The sequence below is a fragment of the Schistocerca cancellata genome, chromosome 1 (genome assembly GCF_023864275.1).
Source record: "Schistocerca cancellata isolate TAMUIC-IGC-003103 chromosome 1, iqSchCanc2.1, whole genome shotgun sequence".
NCBI lineage: Eukaryota > Metazoa > Arthropoda > Insecta > Orthoptera > Acrididae > Schistocerca > Schistocerca cancellata.
In genome coordinates this window covers 160,489,054-160,513,517 of record NC_064626.1, presented here as the reverse complement: position 1 = coordinate 160,513,517, position 24,464 = coordinate 160,489,054, and the positions used below count along the sequence as shown (strand labels likewise).

Below are 24,464 nucleotides of genomic sequence, written 5' to 3'. Positions count from 1 at the left end.
GGTACCCTGACAGAAACGGAAAATGATATGAAAGAAATGCAAAAGGAGGGAAGTCTTCCAGAAATGATGATCTAACTGCAAATATGACAAAAACAGTGGGGATCAACAGAATACAGTGCTTGCATTGAATTGTGGGAGTGATACGGAAAGAAAATGAGGTAACCAGCTATTGAAAAAAGGGAATTATAATACCAATATTTAAAAAATGGAAATAAGAAAAAATGCACCACCTATAGAGGGATCACTTTACTGAAACACTGCCTAATAATAACTGAAAAGATTCTGGAAAAAAGAGGTTGTGAGTTATCCTAGCACTTGTTTCAAGAAGAAAAGCATGGTTTTAAGACTAACAGAGAACAGTTGACCTAATTATTGGTCTCAGATAAATAATGGAAAAAAAATATGGTAGGAAAAGAAAAGATCCATGCATGAGCTTTCGACCGAGCTCTCCTCAGCCATTCTCACATGATAAATGACTGCCATGTCACTGTGGCCTTGCCGTTATATAGCTGAACCACTGGCTGTGACGTCACTGGTGCTCTCTTCATCTCCAGATGTGGTACTGTTTTCATCCCTTGTCCACTGCGCCCACTTCAACCTCATGATGGATGTGTCCCCAGCTGTGCTGAATGGCAAACTGCCATCCTCATTGATGGTGTTTATGAATATTTTTACTTCTACCGCTTCTTTTATGACCCTACCCCAAAACCCCTTCGTCCTCATAATGACAGACATTTCATCAAATAATAGAATTCAGTGTCAATTTTTTAAAGCATGTTCTGCCTTGGCTGATTTTTCAGGATAGCGTAGGTGCAAGCACGTCTCATGCACTGTCCAGTTTCTAGATCTGGGGTATCAAACATGGGACAGTTCGGAAAAATGGAATGTCCCCAACTCTCTAATTACAAAAATTCAGATGGTGTATGATAACTGTGATAGGAGTGTACAAATTGGAGATGGAAAATAAAAGAGGTTTAGAACAAAAAATGGTGTACAACAGGGCAGTTCCCCATTACTCATCACACTTGTGAATACCATATACTGAAGATTATGAACAAAGTGGAAAAATAAGACCTACATGCTCTTTGTATTTGCAATTGTCGCCATTCTGGGTGAAAGAAACAGAGATACAGACAAAATTGGACCTGTGAAACACCAATTCAGAGTCTTTGTATTAAATGTTTTTTTAAATTTATTTATTTTAAAAAAGGCAGTGGAGATGGGAATGAGTAGAACTTTTGGAGGGCAAGAAGAGTGGGAAAGTGAATAATTTCACACAGTTTGGTAGTGTTAAAGTAAATGATGGGAGTGCCAATCTTGAAGTTCTGAATGAGGTAACCAAAGAATCCAACTTCTTCAGTCTAGTATGAAGACTTGGCTGGGATAAGGCTGTTTGTCTAAGAGTTAAACAAATCATGTTCAGAACATTGCTTCTTTCTATCGTGGCCTATAAAACAGAGTGATGCTTGTGAAATGGAATTTCTTAGGTCTGCTATCCCAACTATGAGATTGGAAGCAAGCATGTTAGAAGAGACATGCAAGTGGAAGTGATCATGATGGAAAGCCTGGTCAAGAGAAAAAGATGCAGCATAAGTGATTTTGCCATAGATGAAGATGAGCTGGATGTCCAAGAAAGAGGTGGCTGGACCAAAATAAGAAAACCTAAAAAGGAAAGTAGAGAGATGGGCTGCTGTGGTGTGGGAAGAAATATACCAGATTGTTCAGAAACATCATACACAGCTCGCTACAGGGACTTCCTGATGATGATAATTACTACAGCTGTCGGCATAAGCTGATCTCTGGAAGTTGCTGTGGGCTGGGCACAGCAGCTTTGCAGGCCTATCTCAATCAATAACATAACATGATTTTGTAAAGCTCTATATGGCAAAACTATGGACAGTTACTGTTTTCACATGCACTCATTAGCGCTTCACAGTTAAAAGCTGGCAACAGTGCTGTGAGCTGGCAGGGATCTTCTTACACCGTCTCAGCTATAAGACTGAAAATAATTTCCATATAAACTATGCATAACTTCTCTATATCTATTGTCGATAATGTGCTGTATTTGTAATTTAAGCTGGTGATTTGTGTGTGAATTTCAATATAATTTATTTTCCTGTAATACTAACAAAGCGTTCAAGCCACTGCAGGCTTACTGTGAGTGAATGTGGAGCCAAGTGCAACTAAGTCAACTAAGTACTGTGTATGTGTGTGTGTGTGTGTGTGTGTGTGTGTGTGTGTGTGTGACCTGCAAAATATCCATCAGAATAAATTTGCCACAGGTGTGTGTGTGTGTGTGTGTGTGTGACCTGCAAAATATCCATCAGAATAAATTTGCCACAGATACCCAGGAGTAGTGTGATCGCCTCAGTCACAGAATCTAGCTGCACATAATCCTGATCATGAACTTGAGATGTGGAAAATGGTAATGTACACTTATTTATTTTCCTGACGTAGGCTACAATAGTTAAATAATATTCAGCTCTAGGGATTGTCGAGGTCATGGAGTACAAGTTGCTTCATGTTTGTGCTCACCAATAACATATGTGATCTTGGGGTACAAATTATCATACTGGGAACAAGTGCATGTCATTGAATGAATATGGTCACCTAAAACTGTTCTATAGACATTATGCTTTCATTCTCTTTTTAAAGTGCCCACAGGAGCCACTAAAAAAAATATATGACTGCTTAAATCATTACAGAACCTTCAGTATTTCTTATACTTGGTAGAAGACAACCTAGATTATATACACTGTATCTAGTGTTCTCCATATGTGAACATATCTTCCAGTAATGAACAATGTTGACATTAACTCATGTCACCCCATTACATAGTCACCTTGTCTAATAGTCTAGATTTTGTGCCCCTTGCACCAAAGAAGCTTTTATTTATTTACTGTCTGGTTTACAAGCTTTCCCCACACCAGCTCTACCATCAATGTTATATTTATGCAATTCATGTTGTGCTTTTATACACTCCTGGAAATGGAAAAAAGAACACATTGACACCGGTGTGTCAGACCCACCATACTTGCTCCGGACACTGCGAGAGGGCTGTACAAGCAATGATCACACGCACGGCACAGCGGACACACCAGGAACCGCGGTGTTGGCCGTCGAATGGCGCTAGCTGCGCAGCATTTGTGCACCGCCGCCGTCAGTGTCAGCCAGTTTGCCGTGGCATACGGAGCTCCATCGCAGTCTTTAACACTGGTAGCATGCCGCGACAGCGTGGACGTGAAACGTATGTGCAGTTGACGGACTTTGAGCGAGGGCGTATAGTGGGCATGCGGGAGGCCGGGTGGACGTTCTGCCGAATTGCTCAACACGTGGGGCGTCAGGTCTCCACAGTACATCGATGTTGTCGCCAGTGGTTGGCGGAAGGTGCACGTGCCCGTCGACCTGGGACCGGACCGCAGTGAAGCACGGATGCACGCCAAGACCGTAGGATCGTACGCAGTGTCGTAGGGGACCGCACCGCCACTTCCCAGCAAATTAGGGACACTGTTGCTCCTGGGGTATCGGCGAGGACCATTCGCAACCGTCTCCATGAAGCTGGGCTACGGTCCCGCACACCGTTAGGCCGTCTTCCGCTCACACCCCAACATCGTGCAGCCCGCCTCCAGTGGTGTCGCGACAGGCGTGAATGGAGGGACGAATGGAGACGTGTCGTCTTCAGCGATGAGAGTCGCTTCTGCCTTGGTGCCAATGATGGTCGTATGCGTGTTTGGCGCCGTGCAGGTGAGCGCCACAATCAGGACTGCATACGACCGAGGCACACAGGGCCAACACCCGGCATCATGGTGTGGGGAGCGATCTCCTACACTGGCCGTACACCACTGGTGATCGTCGAGGGGACAATGAATAGTGCACGGTACATCCAAACCGTCATCGAACCCATCGTTCTACCATTCCTAGACCGGCAAGGGAACTTGCTGTTCCAACAGGACAATGCACGTCCGCATGTATCCCGTGCCACCCAACGTGCTCTAGAAGGTGTAAGTCAACTACCCTGGCCAGCAAGATCTCCGGATCTGTCCCCCATTGAGCATGTTTGGGACTGGATGAAGCGTCGTCTCACGCGGTCTGCACGTCCAGCACGAACGCTGGTCCAACTGAGGCGCCAGGTGGAAATGGCATGGCAAGCCGTTCCACAGGACTACATCCAGCATCTCTACGATCGTCTCCATGGGAGAATAGCAGCCTGCATTGCTGCGAAAGGTGGATATACACTGTACTAGTGCCGACATTGTGCATGCTCTGTTGCCTGTGTCTATGTGCCTGTGGTTCTGTCAGTGTGATCATGTGATGTATCTGACCCCAGGAATGTGTCAATAAAGTTTCCCCTTCCTGGGACAATGAATTCACGGTGTTCTTATTTCAATTTCCAGGAGTGTATATACTACTGGGTCTGCTTGTATATTATACTCATCAGTCATTTTCAAAGTAGTGGCCTTCAAATAAGAGGTAACAAATCTTGTTAATGTCATTCTTTTGTACTGGAGAGTTTAGTTTTATTTTCAGTATTGTGCTAGTTAACATGGTGTTATCAAGAACTTTGTTTGCTGTCATGGCTCTGCATCAAGTAGGTTTAGATGCCACTATTGGAGCTGCAACATTTGTTATGGGGCACAAAGTGGGCAACAACAACTGTCCACAATGTATGTCTCCAAGGACTAAAATAATTGTAAATCAACAAAACATCACAGGATCACAGATGTACTGGTAGTTCAGAAAACTTTGAGAAAAGGCTCAGTGCAAAATGGAAACAAGAGCCCTAAAGTCATAAAATGAACTCCAGAAATTAGGTGCTTACACCAAGGTGTTCGTATAATTTTGTCCATCCCCTGTATGTCTCAACAGTACAGTTAAAATAAAAGTATGAACATACATACACAGTGTGAAGTTTCAGTAGTATACAAGAAACATCATATACCAGCTCATGTTTATTGTCCATGATGTTCACACAGAATCATTCTATGCATTATCAAAATATCCACGGGTATGCTGCCGGTCTATAGTGTCCAACGGGCACAATATTTCGGCGATCAAACATGTCGCCATCATCAGGTGAACTGACGGACTGAGCTCCTGTGAACGTGCCGGCACGGAGATCCGTACGCTATGGCTGCTCAGAGGGAACTGGGTTCGGTCGCGGCGGCGGCCGATTTAAATACCCTCCGCCCGCGGCGCGCTCCCTCCGCCGTCCGCGCCCAGCGCCACGGTCGCACGGTGGAACAGATTGCGACGGCGTCTGAGATGACGTCGGTGTGATGGCTCTGTCCGCCGTGGTCGTCACAACTATACGTCTGCTCGATTTACTCTTGATTAACCCGATCGCTGGTTCCCAAGCCTTGCTAAGATTATAGCCACAGTCCCGGTTTATGAGGTCGTCATTGGTGCGAATTTCGATGGCCTCTCTAACAACGCTGTCCCAGTATCTCGACGTCTGTACCAGAATCCTCGTGCGGTCATACTCCATGGCGTGATTTTCCGACAAACAATGTTCAGCGACCGCCGACTTGCTCGGATACATCAGTCGAGTGTGCCTCTGGTGTTCACGGCATCGATCCTCGACGGTACGCATCGTCTGACCAATATACGACTTGCCACATTGACACGGAATCTGGTACACGCCGGCCTTCCTCAAACCGAGGTCATCTTTGGCGCTCCCCACTAGTGCACGAGTTTTATTTGGAGGACAAAACACAGTTCCGACCCGGTGTTTCTTCAGAATGCGGGCGATTTTCCCCGAGAGTGCGCCTGTGTATGGAATAAATGCAGTGCCTACCTCCTCCCTCGTGACTTCATCCATCTCAACAGGTTGTGCTGCAGTGGTTGGGCGGAGAGCACGTTGAATCTGCCACTCTGAGTACCCATTTTTTCGAAATACAGTTCTCAGATGTTCCAATTCCTGGGGTAGACTCTCTGCGTCGGAGATAGTGCGCGCCCTATGTACTAGAGTTTTAAGTACCCCATTCCTCTGTGCAGGGTGGTGGCAGCTGTCTGCATGCAAATACAGATCAGTGTGCGTAGCCTTCCGATACACCCCATGACCTAGGGTGCCGTCAGCCCCTCTCTTGACCAAGACGTCAAGGAAAGGTAATTTACCCTCCGTTTCAGTCTCCATAGTGAATTTGATGTTGGGGTGTATGGAGTTTAGATGTGTAAGGAAGTCAAGGAGTTTATCCATACCATGTGGCCAGATGACGAACGTGTCGTCCACGTAACGGAAAAAGCAAGTAGGTTTCCATACGGATGACGACAGGGCTTCCTCCTCGAAGTTCTCCATGTACAAATTCGCTACCACCGGTGAGAGTGGGCTACCCATGGCGACTCCCTCCGTTTGCTCGTAGTATTCTCCATTAAAAAGAAAATACGTGGAAGTCAAGACATGCCTAAAAAGTTCAGTGGTCTTCTCATCAAACTTCTGACTAATCAATTCTAGTGACTCTCGCAGGGGTACCCTCGTAAACAAGGAAACGACATCAAAACTCACCATGATATCTGACTCATCCAACCTGAAGCTATCAAGGCGTTTAACAAAATCCACGGAATTACGGATGTGATGAGGGCATTTACCCACATAAGGACTTAATATTCCCGTCAGGTATTTGGCCAACAAATATGTAGGTGCCCTGATGTTGCTGACAATGGGGCGTAATGGTACCCCCTCTTTGTGAACCTTCGGGAGTCCATATAGTCTAGGCGGTACCGGACCTTGGGGTAACAATTTCTTAGCGTCACCCTCCGGTAAATCTGCGTCTTTGAGAAGCGCCCTCGTCTTGTTCTCCACCTTCTTTGTAGGGTCAACGCTGATCTTCCGGTAGGAATCGTCATTTAGCAGGCTCTGCATCTTATCAGTGTAGTCCTTATGGGAGACAACAACTGTAGCATTGCCTTTGTCAGCTGGTAAGACAACAATTTCAGAGCGCTCCCTCAGATCACGAATGGCCGCCCTCTCTTTACTGCTGATATTTGACTTCATCGGCTTGGATTTCGTCAACGCACGACAAGTAAAGAGAGGGCGGCCATTCGTGATCTGAGGGAGCGCTCTGAAATTGTTGTCTTACCAGCTGACAAAGGCAATGCTACAGTTGTTGTCTCCCATAAGGACTACACTGATAAGATGCAGAGCCTGCTAAATGACGATTCCTACCGGAAGATCAGCGTTGACCCTACAAAGAAGGTGGAGAACAAGACGAGGGCGCTTCTCAAAGACGCAGATTTACCGGAGGGTGACGCTAAGAAATTGTTACCCCAAGGTCCGGTACCGCCTAGACTATATGGACTCCCGAAGGTTCACAAAGAGGGGGTACCATTACGCCCCATTGTCAGCAACATCAGGGCACCTACATATTTGTTGGCCAAATACCTGACGGGAATATTAAGTCCTTATGTGGGTAAATGCCCTCATCACATCCGTAATTCCGTGGATTTTGTTAAACGCCTTGATAGCTTCAGGTTGGATGAGTCAGATATCATGGTGAGTTTTGATGTCGTTTCCTTGTTTACGAGGGTACCCCTGCGAGAGTCACTAGAATTGATTAGTCAGAAGTTTGATGAGAAGACCACTGAACTTTTTAGGCATGTCTTGACTTCCACGTATTTTCTTTTTAATGGAGAATACTACGAGCAAACGGAGGGAGTCGCCATGGGTAGCCCACTCTCACCGGTGGTAGCGAATTTGTACATGGAGAACTTCGAGGAGGAAGCCCTGTCGTCATCCGTATGGAAACCTACTTGCTTTTTCCGTTACGTGGACGACACGTTCGTCATCTGGCCACATGGTATGGATAAACTCCTTGACTTCCTTACACATCTAAACTCCATACACCCCAACATCAAATTCACTATGGAGACTGAAACGGAGGGTAAATTACCTTTCCTTGACGTCTTGGTCAAGAGAGGGGCTGACGGCACCCTAGGTCATGGGGTGTATCGGAAGGCTACGCACACTGATCTGTATTTGCATGCAGACAGCTGCCACCACCCTGCACAGAGGAATGGGGTACTTAAAACTCTAGTACATAGGGCGCGCACTATCTCCGACGCAGAGAGTCTACCCCAGGAATTGGAACATCTGAGAACTGTATTTCGAAAAAATGGGTACTCAGAGTGGCAGATTCAACGTGCTCTCCGCCCAACCACTGCAGCACAACCTGTTGAGATGGATGAAGTCACGAGGGAGGAGGTAGGCACTGCATTTATTCCATACACAGGCGCACTCTCGGGGAAAATCGCCCGCATTCTGAAGAAACACCGGGTCGGAACTGTGTTTTGTCCTCCAAATAAAACTCGTGCACTAGTGGGGAGCGCCAAAGATGACCTCGGTTTGAGGAAGGCCGGCGTGTACCAGATTCCGTGTCAATGTGGCAAGTCGTATATTGGTCAGACGATGCGTACCGTCGAGGATCGATGCCGTGAACACCAGAGGCACACTCGACTGATGTATCCGAGCAAGTCGGCGGTCGCTGAACATTGTTTGTCGGAAAATCACGCCATGGAGTATGACCGCACGAGGATTCTGGTACAGACGTCGAGATACTGGGACAGCGTTGTTAGAGAGGCCATCGAAATTCGCACCAATGACGACCTCATAAACCGGGACTGTGGCTATAATCTTAGCAAGGCTTGGGAACCAGCGATCGGGTTAATCAAGAGTAAATCGAGCAGACGTATAGTTGTGACGACCACGGCGGACAGAGCCATCACACCGACGTCATCTCAGACGCCGTCGCAATCTGTTCCACCGTGCGACCGTGGCGCTGGGCGCGGACGGCGGAGGGAGCGCGCCGCGGGCGGAGGGTATTTAAATCGGCCGCCGCCGCGACCGAACCCAGTTCCCTCTGAGCAGCCATAGCGTACGGATCTCCGTGCCGGCACGTTCACAGGAGCTCAGTCCGTCAGTTCACCTGATGATGGCGACATGTTTGATCGCCGAAATATTGTGCCCGTTGGACACTATAGACCGGCAGCATACCCGTGGATATTTTGATTATCAAATACGCCGGGAGAAACTCAAGAATCACATTCTATGCATTCATTAAGTTCTGTAGTTGTTACTGCACTACATACAAGCCTCAATTAGAAAATAATCAACAGTGCAATCATTAAACCTGAGCAGATGACTTTTCCACAATCCACTTATTGTTTTGACCCAGCAACAGTGGAAACATATTACAAAAATCTTGCAAAAATAACAGTCACATAAAATACTTTGAAATGATTTTTAGGTCCTTGTGATAGGCTGCTGAACTGTAATGACTTCTTTTTTTTACTTTCCAATAGAGATTACATCAGTTTTACTGGTATAAATGCAAGGTGGTAAAAGGTAACTGTGGATACATGATCTCTTGTTCCTGAAGTATGTACCAATTGTGTATGAAAGTGGAGGGGAAAAAAAAAAAAACACCACCTGAATCGTAATAGAAGAAACTTGTGGGTTTCTGTCTGGAGTGGCCCTCATAGTCCACAACAGACATCAACACTGTGTGTAAGTAGCCAGCATAACAAGCACAAGTAGTTTATAATACCTGCACCTAAAATTAAATATGTATACAGCCTTAGGCATGGAGCTAAATAGCAATAAGCATACACTTGAACAAACGGTACAACAGATAATTTTCAGATGGAAAGGTTGCTTCATCGAAGTGAAGACAGGAAACTGGGAGAGAGGAAACAAAGGTGTAGTTTGATGTTTATTACCTCAGCTAGAAGGATGACTATGAATGGAACATACACACAGACTGGGAAATAACGGGAGAGGAAATCTGTCGTATCTTTTTGAAAGGAACCACCCTTACATTCATCTCTAAAGTTTAGGAAAATCACAGAAACCCTAAAGTGAACCTGTGTGGCTGAGTGGGAGATTTCCCATGCCGCCCAAACACAAATCCAATGCCTCAACCATTGTGCACTCTTGATTAGTAAAAGGGAGCAATAAGTTTGGGGAAATTAGTGAGTCATTTTCATCATCGACTCTCAAGTCGCCGATGTGGCGTCAACTAATGATGACTTGCAATATGGCGGCCGGACTCCCCCGAATGGGGCCTCCTGGCCAACAATGCCATACATTCATTTCATTTCAGTGAGTAGGCCTATTGAGGGATTTGGTATGACATTCGCGTAGGATTTGAGATGAATGGACAGACAGGTGAACAAGAAAGAAGAAAGAAAGAAAGAGATAGAGAGAGAAATTGAATAACTAGCCATAGATGACAGGGGAGAAGCTATGAGAAGAGTTGGAGATGGAAAAGGGGACTAACTTGGTACACAGATGGCAGATCCTTGTCATAGAAAACTTTGTTTTTTACTAATAGTTTTAGAGAGCAACATGTAAGATTCTCGAGTCATTCAATGCGCCTGTAATTCCTCCTAATATGCTTTCAGCATAGTTACGTTGCATTACTGGAATAAGAGCATCTGCACTGGGAAATATACCAAAGTAACTAAACTTCCCAATTCTGCAAAATGAATGTCATGTACAGAGGTCTGACCAAAATATGGAAACACGGTACGAAGTGTATACTTGAAAATAAATGCAGATTTTAGCTGCCTGTAGGTTTTGCTATTATTTTTGACTACAAATGACACCTGTGCACTATCCTTAAGAGATTGCAAGTGCCATTTACGATAAGGACTGTGCTCAGTGTAATTGTGAGTGCTTTATGTCAGATGAAAGCAAATTCGAACACTGACAGGTTGTCATCGTTTGTTATGATGGGTGCTTCTGTAACCAAGGTGGCCAAAAGGTTTGGTGTTTGATCCAGTGCTCTTTATACTACATACCCAGATCAAAGATTCATACCACACAGAGGGGAAGAGGAAAAACATCACCCGCTATGTCAAAATGTGGACGAAATTATGTGCCGAGTGATCATGTGACCATGACAAATGGTCACAGGATTGTGACAAAAAATAAAGAGAATGTTTACTGCAGAACTGAGTGTTGCACTCACAAATCCAGTCAGAGCCGAAACAACACAAAGGAAGCTCCACAAGCAGGAAATCGCAGGACAAGCTGGTTTTCCAAAACCACTCATGAGTGATGCAAACGTTCATAATGGGAAAATGTGGTTCTGAAGCCATACAGTCTCAACCGTGGAGCAATGGAAGAAAGTCATTTAGTTGTATGTGTCATTTTACACACAGTTTCCAACTTCTGAATGAGTTAACACTGGAGAGTAAAATAGGGCAAGGGTTCAGCTATAATTTGGGCAGCAATATCATGGTATTCCATAGGCCACAGTTACTCTACAAAGTCGCATTATTGCCAAAGATTGTGTGTGTAATTTGGTTGATCAGGTCCATCCTACTGTACAATATTTGTTCCCCTATGGTGGCGCTCTGTTCCAAGATAACGGGGGCCCTGTTCAAACAGCTCGCACCATCCAGTATTAGTTTTGAGAGCACAAGGAGGAAATGCCAAATCTCCCCTGGCCACCGCCATCACCAGATTTCAGTATTATTGAGCCTTTGTGGTCTATTTTGGAAAGGAGTGTGCGTGATCCGCTCCCACCATCATTACCAGAACTTGCCACTATTTTGCAGGAAGAATGGTACAAGATATCCTTCAAAACCACAAAGGATCTGGGTGTATCCATCCTAAGACAACTGGAAGATGTTTTGAATGGCAGTGGGTTTTGCACGCTGTATAAAGTATGGTAATATGTTGTGTTTTTGGTGTTCCCATATTTTTGTCCAACCCCTGTATAATTGTGCAGTCAAAACAAAATTGGTAAATGTGTTCACTTTCACCAACTGGGAACCTGTAATGGAAAATTCAATTGTGAAACAAGTATTAATAAAACACTTCAGATTTTGTAACTGAGATTGCTCTTTAATTTATTTCATTTAGTTTTCTGGTTAGATTACCAGTTTTAAAGAGTTAGAATCTAGAACATAGCATTTGATACATACAAAATATAACATTTGTGTACAGATATTTCTGAATAATATTCTCACATTTATACTATATAAGGGAATCCTAGGAAAATGTAATTGTGAAAATACAAATATACTAACAGAAAGTCATTTCGATCACACACAATCCTACTCTTTATCCAGCATTATAAGTAAATCAGAAAATAAGTTTAGTGACACAATTTTTGTATTGTAAGAAAATGTAGAATATGTATGCATGTAGTTCAGCCCTATATCATCTTGTGCAAATTCCGAAAGAAAAAAGAAATTAGGAATACAAGTACCAGTATATAAAACTAAAAATATCACCTAAGACAGTTCTCACATTTACACACAGGTATCTTAGTTTCTAGACATACAAATTTAAAAACTCCAATGATGCACATGCTAATTTGCTTCCTAATGAAAGTGGATAGCACTACTATTTTTTGCAGATTTAGCATATTGATTATAAAATTAACTTACCACTAATACATAAAAATATGGCATGTTTTGTTATAAAACTATTCAAACTGAAAATACTATGAACTGAATGTATAAAAAATTATCAAGGAAAAAAACATACATTATGTGGTCATTAATATCAAATTCAATCACATTTATTTCTGCCTTTGTTTATGCAGTCTACACATTGGTACACACATGGAGCAAATAATTCACAGATAAAATGATTATCACATGTTACAGTATCAAAGACACTGAAAAACTGTTCCACATATATCACTTGCACTGTTAGGATAAAAAGAAAATAATCGGTACTGACATCATCAAAATTCCATGGATGGATATATTACGCATTTTTTCTGCTCCTTTACATTTAAAAAAAAAAAATTCAAAGAAACAAAATGTTCCATTCATCTGACAATGTCAACATGAAATTGGTAGAAAGAAAATATTCGAATGATGAAGTTCAAAGTGTAAGTGTTTTCACTGTATCCTGGAAAGATGATATCTACCCCTGAACTACCTCCAAATTAAACATGTGAGGACTGAAAGAAAGAAAAAAAAGAGGACATAAAGAAAAACAAAAATTCGTACAAATACTATCTAATACAAGGGAAATAATAATGAATGCACAGACTGAAAGACTAGACTGGGTTACCAAAAAAGAGTTGTGATGGCAATTTCTCTTTTCTGCAGCAAAGTGAGACATGATTATTCAAATTATTAAAAGCTTTTTAAACTGAATTTTCTTCCTTAAGTACACTTAAGTCTAAAGTGTCAAAAAAAGCTCACAGCATTCATCAACCAAACTCTCCAACAACTGTATGAATTAATCAAGATCACTCTGATGCAAATAAAAGATAAGACTGCCACCACTTATCACATCAAGCTAAACTTGCAATGGTAAAGTCCACAACTGCATATCTGGAGAAAACATTATCAGTAAGCAAATTGTCAGACTTAATTCACACAAACTGAAAAGCAGTTTCTGCCTCAGCACTACAGCCGAGCATGCAGTCAGTGGCCATCGCCTCACCTGGCACACAGTAAGTACATAATATAACTTTTCAGATCTCTGCGGATGCATGACGCTCCGCTTCCTTCTGCCGCCAGGTACCCAATAGATAAAACAACGTGGACTTCACTTTGCGTCCATAGGTCTAATACCGACTCCCACATTTAATGCTTTCTTTTATAGATATAAAAACAGTGAACAGTGCAAACTAAGCATAGAAATCTGTAACTTATCTCTAGAGCCTGTTCATCAAGTAACACATATCTTATAATTGTCTCTGTCGATGTCGAATGCACATTCTTGTAACATATATTTACTTTTACTTTCTTCTTTATTAAGACCAAGAAGAGCGCTTCTGTTCCTTTCAGTACACTCTCTTTGCTAACACCACTGGGTGCAGGCACACATGTGTGGAGTCTTGTGTGTTACCACACAATGTCATGGTTCATTTCCTTCACTGGTTCTATTCTTCTGGTTTTCAACACAAATTAAATTCTCACAATACAGAAGATCATCCAAGTATGCATGCAGTGTGGGACAATCTGGGAGCCTCCCATGAGGCAACATTGGGCTAAACTGTTGTTCAATCCCAACCATTTTCTTTTATCATGTGAGCCAACTCGATGATGTATTTGCCTTCCTTATACTTCTGGCTTGATTCAAAAGCATGTTCCTGGAACACAAAAACAGAAAGATGATGCAGAACAACTTATTATGTATTTGTATTGTTCTAGGGTGTGCTGGAATGTTTTGTAAATGACTGCACCCAGCAATACAAACGCTCAAAAGCAATACAAACAACTGATTTGCTGGAGAAGCTTAAGATCACACAAAACCTTACATGATATAGACATTAATACAAGGCATGTAATAGAAGTTATAACAGCAAATGCATTTCACTTGTCACTATCATTGTTTTGCTGCATTTCTGCAAACTAAAATCAACTTTAATAATGAGGTGACATTTTTCTGCTCTTTATCATGAGTGCTACTTTAACAAGAAAGGAAAGAGTAATGTGTGAACTACTGCCTGTGGATCATGTAAGGCATGCCTCATGTACATTACACATGTTTATTCAATTTTCATATGAGAAACCCAGCATTGTGTTAATCCAAAGTGGCAATTCCAGTGAAACTCAATTACAAGGGATAAAATTATGTTTACTGATGACTGCAATATTATAGCCACTGAAAGAATAAGAGGTCTCCCCACTGAAAGAATAAGAGGTCTCCTTGCAGTGAAAGTATATGAAACCCTCACAAAAGTTTACAATAATGCTACACTGGACATAAAACAAATGTCATAAATTTCAGTTTGAACAGGAAAAAATGACACTGGAAATTTAAATGTAGTTGGTATTTGCATAGCATACACTAAAGTTCTAGAAATATGTATTTATTATCAGTTGAAACAGTGTGAATACGAAAATTACTCACAAACAGAAGAAGATCAGAATTAGATGCCCCTGAAGTTGTCATCAGTGAGTAACAGCCAATGCCTTACAGTTAAGTGCTATTGGTATTTTAACTCAGTTCTTAGCAATGGAATGCTTTTCTGCACAAAATGTTAGTACAGTTTTCAGACTACAGAAAAGGGAAATTAGGAAAACAACCAAATACAGTAATAATCCTCACTGTAAGGACCTGTTCAGGTCACAGGAGATTTTAATTATACCATTTTGGCACACTCCCCAGTTAGTTATGCACATTAAAAAAATCTTTGTAACTACTGAACAAATAACTCTGCGCATGTCCAAGGAACCGGAGCTACAGCATACTTGCATTTAGCAAGAAATAATAAGCAAGAAACTCAAAATAGTGTTTACTGCTATCGAATACTACTGTTCAACACAAAATTATTCAAGAGGGTCAGAGAGATTAATGAAACTAATTTTTTTAAAAAGACAGGTGAAAAGTACACATCAAGCAATACATTCTACTGAGTGAAAGACTGACAATGTGTGCAACAAAAGATACAATGACTTTTAAATTAAAGAACATGAAAACAAAAATTGATGGAAGCATGCAACACACAGTATTTCATCACAGAAGCTATAAGAATTTTACACAGAAAAAAAAAAGCTAATAACAGATGGCACTGTATGCTGTATAGTTCAAATGTCCACCACTACCAGTAGAGAAATAGCACAAATGAACAACAAAATATGATACGACATTTCGTAATGCCTCAAGGGAAAATGCCAAACATAAATGATTTAAATTTTTCCAATATTATGCGACAGTTAAGCAGACAGTGTCTTTCAATGTGGCCCATAAAAAAGAGTCACAAGGAGTCACATCTGGTGAATATGGAGCCCAATCCACATGTCCACCAGTAAATTCAGGGCAATTCAAAGTTAAGATTCTACTCCTGAAGTACAGTATTCATCAAAAACACACAACATCTGTTCAGTGTGATGTGACTGGGCCTCATCTTACTTGCATGTGTCTGGTCGATCTTCCCCTGCTTGCTGTGTATTGACAAATTGTTCCAAAACTGCAATGTAGTGTCCATTAGTTTTCGATTCACACACAAAGAAAGGGTTGATAATGTTTCTGTTGCACACCATGACACTAACAGTAACTTTGGGAGATTGCTGTGGTTTTGCTTCACACTAACGGGAACTCAAAATTGTCATTTTTGCTTAGTCACAAACCCATTCAGCTGGAAATGGGCTCCTAGTGCAAAGCAGATGCAGCCAACGTCGAATCCGTCATTATCAATCATTCTGAGAATCTGGTTCACAATCTCTCTCATTTGTTACACTGCCGGTATGTGTGTGAACTAATGGATCTTGAATGAAAATATGTGTAGACAGTTTCTCAGTATTGCTTGAATGCTTCAAATCAATCACTGCTGCAGTTCTTCATACAGATTTCTTGAGATGTTGCTGAATAAGTCCAGAGACTGTGGGGACAGTTTCAGGAACAAATATATTTGGCCTGGGACCTTTATTTTTCACTGTATTGTCAGCCATGGTGCCCGATTTTTCAGACTGTTTATTTACATCATGTCCTTTTCAAACATCAAATTGTGTTTGCATCTTGTTGCCATAATGCTAAATTCAAATCAATGATATTCCAGTATAAGCAGCGGCTGCTGCTGTGTAAGAGCATAAGAGCACATGACTACCCTAACTTTCAACACCTTACATATTTATTGGTTATTTTTCTTTGAATGCTGTTGATCGTAACAGAGATGCTGCAATCTGAAAGATATGGCACTTAAATCTGCTGCACCAGTGCTCCTCTAGACTCCGTGAAATTTGGCACCAGGGTCATGAGCACACCTACATTTGTGCATGTTTTAAGGAGATTCTGCGCATGCACAACTCACGTGACGTAACTGCCTTATGGGTCAAATATACACTCCTGGAAATTGAAATAAGAACATCGTGAATTCATTGTCCCAGGAAGGGGAAACTTTATTGACACATTCCTGGGGTCAGATACATCACATGATCACACTGACAGAACCATAGGCACATAGACACAGGCAACAGAGCATGCACAATGTCGGCACTAGTACAGTGTATATCCACCTTTCGCAGCAAAGCAGGCTGCTATTCTCCCATGGAGACGATCGTAGAGATGCTGGATGTAGTCCTGTGGAACGGCTTGCCATGCCATTTCCACCTGGCGCCTCAGTTGGACCAGCGTTCGTGCTGGACGTGCAGACCGCGTGAGACGACGCTTCATCCAGTCCCAAACATGCTCAATGGGGGACAGATCCGGAGATCTTGCTGGTCAGGGTAGTTGACTTACACCTTCTAGAGCACGTTGGGTGGCACGGGATACATGCGGACGTGCATTGTCCTGTTGGAACAGCAAGTTCCCTTGCCGGTCTAGGAATGGTAGAACGATGGGTTCGATGACGGTTTGGATGTACCGTGCACTATTCAGTGTCCCCTCGGCGATCACCAGTGGTGTACGGCCAGTGTAGGAGATCGCTCCCCACACCATGATGCCGGGTGTTGGCCCTGTGTGCCTCGGTCGTATGCAGTCCTGATTGTGGCGCTCACCTGCACGGTGCCAAACACGCATACGACCATCATTGGCACCAAGGCAGAAGTGACTCTCATCGCTGAAGACGACACGTCTCCATTCGTCCCTCCATTCACGCCTGTCGCGACACCACTGGAGGTGGGCTGCACGATGTTGGGGCATGAGCGGAAGACGGCCTAACGGTGTGCGGGACCGTAGCCCAGCTTCATGGAGACGGTTGCGAATGGTCCTCGCCGATACCCCAGGAGCAACAGTGTCCCTAATTTGCTGGGAAGTGGCGGTGCGGTCCCCTACGGCACTGCGTACGATCCTATGGTCTTGGCGTGCATCCGTGCGTCGCTGCGGTCCGGTCCCAGGTCGACGGGCACGTGCACCTTCCGCTGACCACTGGCGACAACTTCGATGTACTGTGGAGACCTGACGCCCCACGTGTTGAGCAATTCGGCGGTACGTCCACCCGGCCTCCCGCATGCCCACTATACGCCCTCGCTCAAAGTCCGTCAACTGCACATACGGTTCACGTCCACACTGTCGCGGCATGCTACCAGTGTTAAAGACTGCGATGGAGCTCCGTATGCCACGGCAAACTGGCTGACACTGACGGCGGCGGTGCACAAATGCTGCGCAGCTAGCGCCATTCGACGGCCAACACCGCGGTTCCTGGTGTGTCCGCTGTGCCGTGCGTGTGATCATTGCTTGTACAGCCCTCTCGTAGTGTCCGGAGCAAGTATGGTGGGTCTGACACACCGGTGTCAATGTGTTCTTTTTTCCATTTCCAGGAGTGTATATGGCTTTGATAAACAACATGCATAATTTATGTGCATAGATAGCCCTTGCCACACAACTAGGATTTCACTTCAGTGCTACCAGTTGGTAGCACATTGTGGCAGACTTTTACGGTCCAAGCTTAACAAGTATAGCATCGAGCATATTTACATAGCCACAGCGTCATGGTTAAGTGGTCATGGTGTTGGACTGCCGAGTGGAGGGGCAGTGTTCAAAACTCTCTCAAGCCAATTTTTAAATTTATTTCTTTTACAAAATTATTAACTGCCTGCTTGGTCACTGAAATGTTTTTTTTTTCTACAGTGTTGGCAATTGTCATACTACACATTATTTATGGAATAGGAGTCATGTGGTAAGAATACATTACTTTGCAAGTAAATGTGTTGAACACTGACAGCAGACGAGATACCACATAGAATTATAATGCTTAGAAGGAAGAATGTAAGAAAAAACTCTTATTAGAGGAACAGCAAAAAGAAGAATAAAACCCAAGGTATCTTGAAGAAGAGATTAAAAAGATGAATAACACAAAAGATTATTTGAGTATGAGACAGCTGCTGTGAAAGAAAAGAAAGAGGAACAAGTATCTCAGGAGGCATGAGAAAAAATTATCTTCCTAACTTCAGCTAAACTGAGAAAAACACTAAATAAGAAAATTAAAAAGCTACAGTATGCTTCAGGGTGCGGAAATCATGAAGGTAGGAGGAGGAGTAAGAGAAAAGGAGTTTGAAACCATTCAGAAAAATCTTGAGTAAAGAAAATCTAGTATGAGTAATGCATTATTTAATATGATTCCCAAAAAACAGTAATCCAAAAATATTTTGTTTATTTTTTTTTTCCAGTACTGAAATGCAGAAGGTCAGAAGGTAGGAGGAGGAGTAAGAGAAAAGGAGTTTGAAACCATTCAGAAAAATCTTGAGTAAAGAAAATCTAGTATGAGTAATGCATTATTTAATATGATTCCCAAAAAACAGTAATCCAAAAATATTTTGTTTATTTTTTTTTTCCAGTACTGAAATGCAGAAGGTCACTAGTTTTAAAAATGTTACTTGCTTGTGAGTTGGAAATAATCCAGATATATTCATGTTAATACATGTAATATCTTCCCTAGTATTCATCCCATTGTAGTGTCTGCTTTTTTTTTATAATTTGGGAAATTTTTTTTTCTTTAATGCTGTGGCCACTTGTCATTATCGTCACCATAGTCTTCAGTTAACCGAAGGGTTAAAGCAAAGTGAAATGGTACTAGCACTTCAGGACGGCAGTATGGAAGGTGAATAGTCAACTTCTGCTTATCGGGAGAATTTTAAGAAAGTGTGGCTCATCTATAAAGGAGATTGTGTATAAAACAATAGTGTAACCCATTCTTAACCCCACTAGCAGTAGGTTTGACCAGAAGATGCTTTGTGAACTCAAATGGCAATCCCTGGAGGGATGGCATTTTTGTGGAACACTATTGAGAAAGTTTAGAGCACTGACATTTGAATCTCACTGCAGAACAATTCTGCACTGAAAACATATATTTTGCGTAAGGATAATGAAGACAAAATACGAAGAATTATGACTTGTTTGGAGGCATGCAGTCAGTCATTTTCCCCTTGCTCTGTTTGCTAGTGGAACTGGTAAGAGAATGACTAGTAATGTTACAAGCCCTCTGCCATACACCATATCATGGCTTGTCAAGTATGTATGTATGTATGTATGTATGTAAAAGGGACAGAAGTTGAGTGTGCCATCAGTCTGCAAATTGCGTAAACTTTGTCCAGTTTGTAATCATATTTTAACTTTTTTGTTCCTTGTAATTTATGACGTGGCAATTGGGGAACAGCCCCTCCAACATTTGCCTTAAGGAATGTAGTAAACCACCTAAAAATCACAGACAAGCTGCCCAGTATACCAGATCAACAATCCTTAAACCACACTGTGAATTTGATCTGGGCCTGGTGTACACCTCTTTGTCACAGGTTAGCATGCTGCACATTAACCTACACAAGCAGGTCTCCTAATACTCAAAATATACCCACAATAAAAGCTAGGTGCTTGGTAATAGCTAATCATAAACCAGATGCTTATTGAGCAAGTGCAGTAACAAAGTGTTCTGCTGAAAAATTTCATTCACCTCCAAGTTTAGTCCATCAATTTCTCTGAAACTATGTTTCCCTTAATAATTTATAGAAAACTGGAGTTTAAGAAAGGAAAATGTATGTTACCACAGGGGCACTTGGCTAATGAGGATACAGTAATTAGATAACAACTTCTCTGGTTATAAAGCCCATTTATCTTTAGTATATTCCATTATTACTTACAGGATGATTCAATGATGATTTAACAAACTTTCAGGGATGCTGGAGAAGGGTAAATGTATCAATCAGAGGTAAGGGAGCTTGGCCTGGAAATGAGCGAGCCAAATGTCCAACATGATGGAGCTCCATCTCATTTTGGACTGCAGGTTTGTGAATGCACTCCATGAAAAGCTTGAATAGAGGATATGCAGAGGAAGTACTGTTTCATGGCCAACATATTCACCTGATCCCATCCCACTTGCTGCTTCCTGTGTGACCAAGTGAAAAGTTTTGTCTACGAGTTACCTATTGAGATTGAATAGGATCATCTGGCAAGAATTCTCTCTGCCTGCAACACAATTTGCTGTTGTTTGAATTATTACAAAGGGTATGACAAAACTCTGTGTGATGATTCCAAGCCCATATTGATGCTGGGGGATGCCATTTTCAGCAACTGTTGTAAATATGAGAGATTTTCAGTTTCTCTGACATTGAACATATGTACCATTACTAGTCCATCAGGAGGGGAAATTATCTGAGGGTACTAGGGTATTCAGTGGGAATTATGTACATCATGATCAGAGTTCAAAAGTAGGGGGCCTTCAGTCTGAGCACTGTGTGAGACTAAGGTGGAACTTGAGTCTAGGTGTGCTTGCTTGTGTAAATGTGCGTGCATTTTCTTTTCTGTAGAAGGTTGAGGGCAAAACCTCAAATGTGTAACAGTCTTTTCATTGTGCCCGCCTGCAACTCAATGTGACACCTTCACGTAAGTAGAAATCTGTCCTTTACACACACACACACACACACACACACACACACACACAGTGTCTCGTCACAGGGTGCAGAGATAGTGGCGACGAGTTTGCAAGTTTTGCTTGCGCAAATATGTGTGTGTGTGTGTGGGGGGGGGGGGGGGGGGGCGGCGCACAATCTCTGAAGAAGGCCTTTTTGGCTGAAGGATTAAACATTTAACAGCCCTTTCATTGCATCTCTCTGCAACTCAATGCCTCCTCTACATGGTGAGTAGCAATATATCCTATTCATAACACTGCTGTAGCTCCTAAATTATTTACCAATCTTAGCTATGCAAAACACAGCAGTAAGAGTCAGGTTATACAGAACTGTAGACTGCATGATCAGTGGAATATGACAATGAGTGTTTTTTCAGAACAATGGTGACATTAATAAGATTTCTGTATTCAGACTGCATTTGTATCCCATTTGTGAAAACCAAGTAAATTACAATACTTTACATGTTTAATAATTATGATTAAATTTTCAGTTATGGAATGGTTCAGGGAAACTGAATGCAAACACTTGTAGAAAGCAATGCAAGAATGAAACAGTCTGAGGCTCTCAAGCTAAAACAGGAATACAATTTGATGATGATGATGATGATGATGATGATTATGTTTAGTTTGTTGGGTGCTCAACTGCACAGTCTTCAGCGCCCATACAATGTCCCCATTTTTACACAGTCCAATTTGTACACATTCCAGTCCAGCCATTGTCACAAATAATGATAATAATGATGATGGAATGACGAGGACAACACAAACACCCAGTTCCCAGGCAGAGAATACAGTTTCTTCTAACATGAATTACCAGGATCATTCAGAGTGTAAAAAATTATTTTACCACACCAACTGCTGATCCCCAAGCACAGTGATCACAAGAATGCCACTTCACAAACAATGAAGACATTAAACAAACAGTGACATTCTGGGTCAAATCTTTGGCACTATAAGTGTACAACATAGAAACTGAAAAAAATAGTCCCACGCTACAATAAGCGCCTTGACAATTATTGCGACAATATTTCAAAACAGAGTACGGTACTGTAACTTTGGAAATAAAGTTTTACACTAATATCTTTTGTTTTTATTTAGTTATACCAAAAAGTTCTTTGCTTTCTGGACAACTCTCATACAACCTGTTCTGTTGTCTCATGGCGGAAATGAGAAGCAACGTATTGCAGCATGATGAATTCATAATTAGAATTAAATTTCTGACAATAATGTTATTAACTATGAAAAATTGGAATATGAATATCTGTTATTATTTGCAAATGATGTGCTCAAAAATATACATGCTCTTACTATTACAGCACAGCAAAAGTCTATTTATGAGCTGCCTGTTTTGTCACTTACATTACGATTACTGGAAAATAGCTTTTTCTTTGCGGTCTTTTTTTCTATTAAGAAGATATTAGTTGAATTATCTTACGTATTTCCACCCCAGTGTTGTTTTGCAGCACTCGCAGTATATATCGGCAACAGCATGGAGTCCTGTGAGCAGGACTCTCTCTTCTGCAGGGCCACATCCCACGTTCACCCTGAACGACAAATGCAAAAGTCAGTTTTGGTACAAAGAGTATTTCATATGTAATCAAACACAAAATTTTCAAAAATAAGTTTTTGTCATCATCATGACTTGCACAGTTTGTTATCAAGACTGGAAACTTCTTTCTTTATACTATGTTGATCACAAGAAATCTCTGTGTGCACCCAAGAAGTACAGCTACATTCTCAGTGCATTTCAGTAGTGTGAGTGGTAGAATGTTCACTACTCAGTATATTAACCTGCCTCAAAGGGTCATTTCAAGTTTAGACCATGAACACTATGTCACTTTATAGCAAGAAAGGTTGTCAGGACAGGAAGTAGCCCAGTGGATCTGCATACAATGCAACAACATCATTGAAACTATTCCATTATATTCCAGTATTGTCAGACAGGAAACACTGAACATACATGCCCTGTAGAGGTTGTCAGCAAAAGCTGATGACCTCTACTTCCTAGATGCCTTTAGGAGAGTGTAATAGAACTGCGTGATGCCTTTTTCAATGCAGTTGGGAGGGCCGCATCAACAAAGATAGTATCCAACTGTTTCCTTACAATTAATTTAGTCTTTAGATCTCCATTATAAATAGCAGTCAATCCCTCTAAAAGTATCGTACATGAAGAAGGTGGGCAAAGTAATGTCAAGAATGTAACTTTGATCAGTGGCATCAGGTTCTCTTCAGTAACAAGTTTAGGAATTGTCTGACACCTGATGATCATCACAGGAGTGTGTGGAGGTACTAACGTACATCTCAGGCTTACAGACCCACAGGTTCACCAGATCAGTTGTGTTTTGGGCTGGTATCATGTACAGATGTTGGATTCCTCTCAGCATTATTGAGCATAATTTTAAGGCTGTGCAGTATTGGTATTGGATCCTCTGACCTATATTGGCCACCCTTACAATCAACATTTTGGTGATAGGTTCATTTTTCAAGATGACAATGCACAAGAATATTATGCCAATATCATGTATACCTTCCTCCAAAAGACAGGAAAGAAATGAATGAAATAGCCTGTGATATCTACCAACTGAACACAATTAAACGTGCTTGGGAACAGTTCAAACTTGCAGTGCATCACTGCGTGGACCTTCATCACTCATTAGATAACATCAGGAGGATTGCTATAAAAGAGTGGTAGGATAGGTTCCAGGGCTAAGACCTCAAGCAGCTTTTGAATAGTATGCAAAGGAAAATCCGAGTGTGTTGCAACACACAGGCTGAAGCAGCATGGTGCTGAATATTACACAGTAGCACATTTTGATGTCACCGAGTGCCTTTTGTACAGGATGTAGTTTTTTGTATTACAGTAAAGTAATTTGTTTTAGGTTTGTAAGTCTCCCCCCCCCCCCCCCCCCCTGCTCATCTTGAATTTAATCCTACACATATTTTCAGATATGCAGGTGGTTCAAACCTCTAGCTGAGCAGTTTGTAAGTACATATTTGTAAATGTATCTTCTGCTGAGAACAAACAGTAGCACAAATCTACTGGAGAGAGAATAATGCTACACTATATAAAATAAAGGAACAGGAAAACTATGTGAAAATTACACATTAAGACAATGCCACTGCACGAAACAAATGTGATTTACCACAAGGCAGTAACTCAAATATTTAAGTAATGTGATGCACCTAGACCAAGCAAACAGGAAAACAGTAAAA

General features: G+C 41.9%; 1 protein-coding gene across 3 annotated transcripts in view; it reads right to left on the bottom strand.

The window, feature by feature from the left end:
- Nucleotides 1-12,745: 12,745 nt before the first annotated feature.
- Nucleotides 12,746-24,464, bottom strand: part of LOC126167629 (protein yippee-like 2) — a 685,352-nt gene continuing 673,633 nt past the window's right edge. For all 3 annotated transcript variants that reach the window (XM_049920491.1, XM_049920490.1, XM_049920492.1), the window contains 2 exons: nt 22,687-22,795; nt 12,746-14,060 (listed from right to left, as the gene is read on the bottom strand). In XM_049920491.1, coding sequence (XP_049776448.1) covers nt 13,971-14,060; nt 22,687-22,795 — 199 coding nt within the window. In that variant the 3' untranslated portion in view covers nt 12,746-13,970. The remainder of the gene's footprint in view (nt 14,061-22,686; nt 22,796-24,464) is intronic.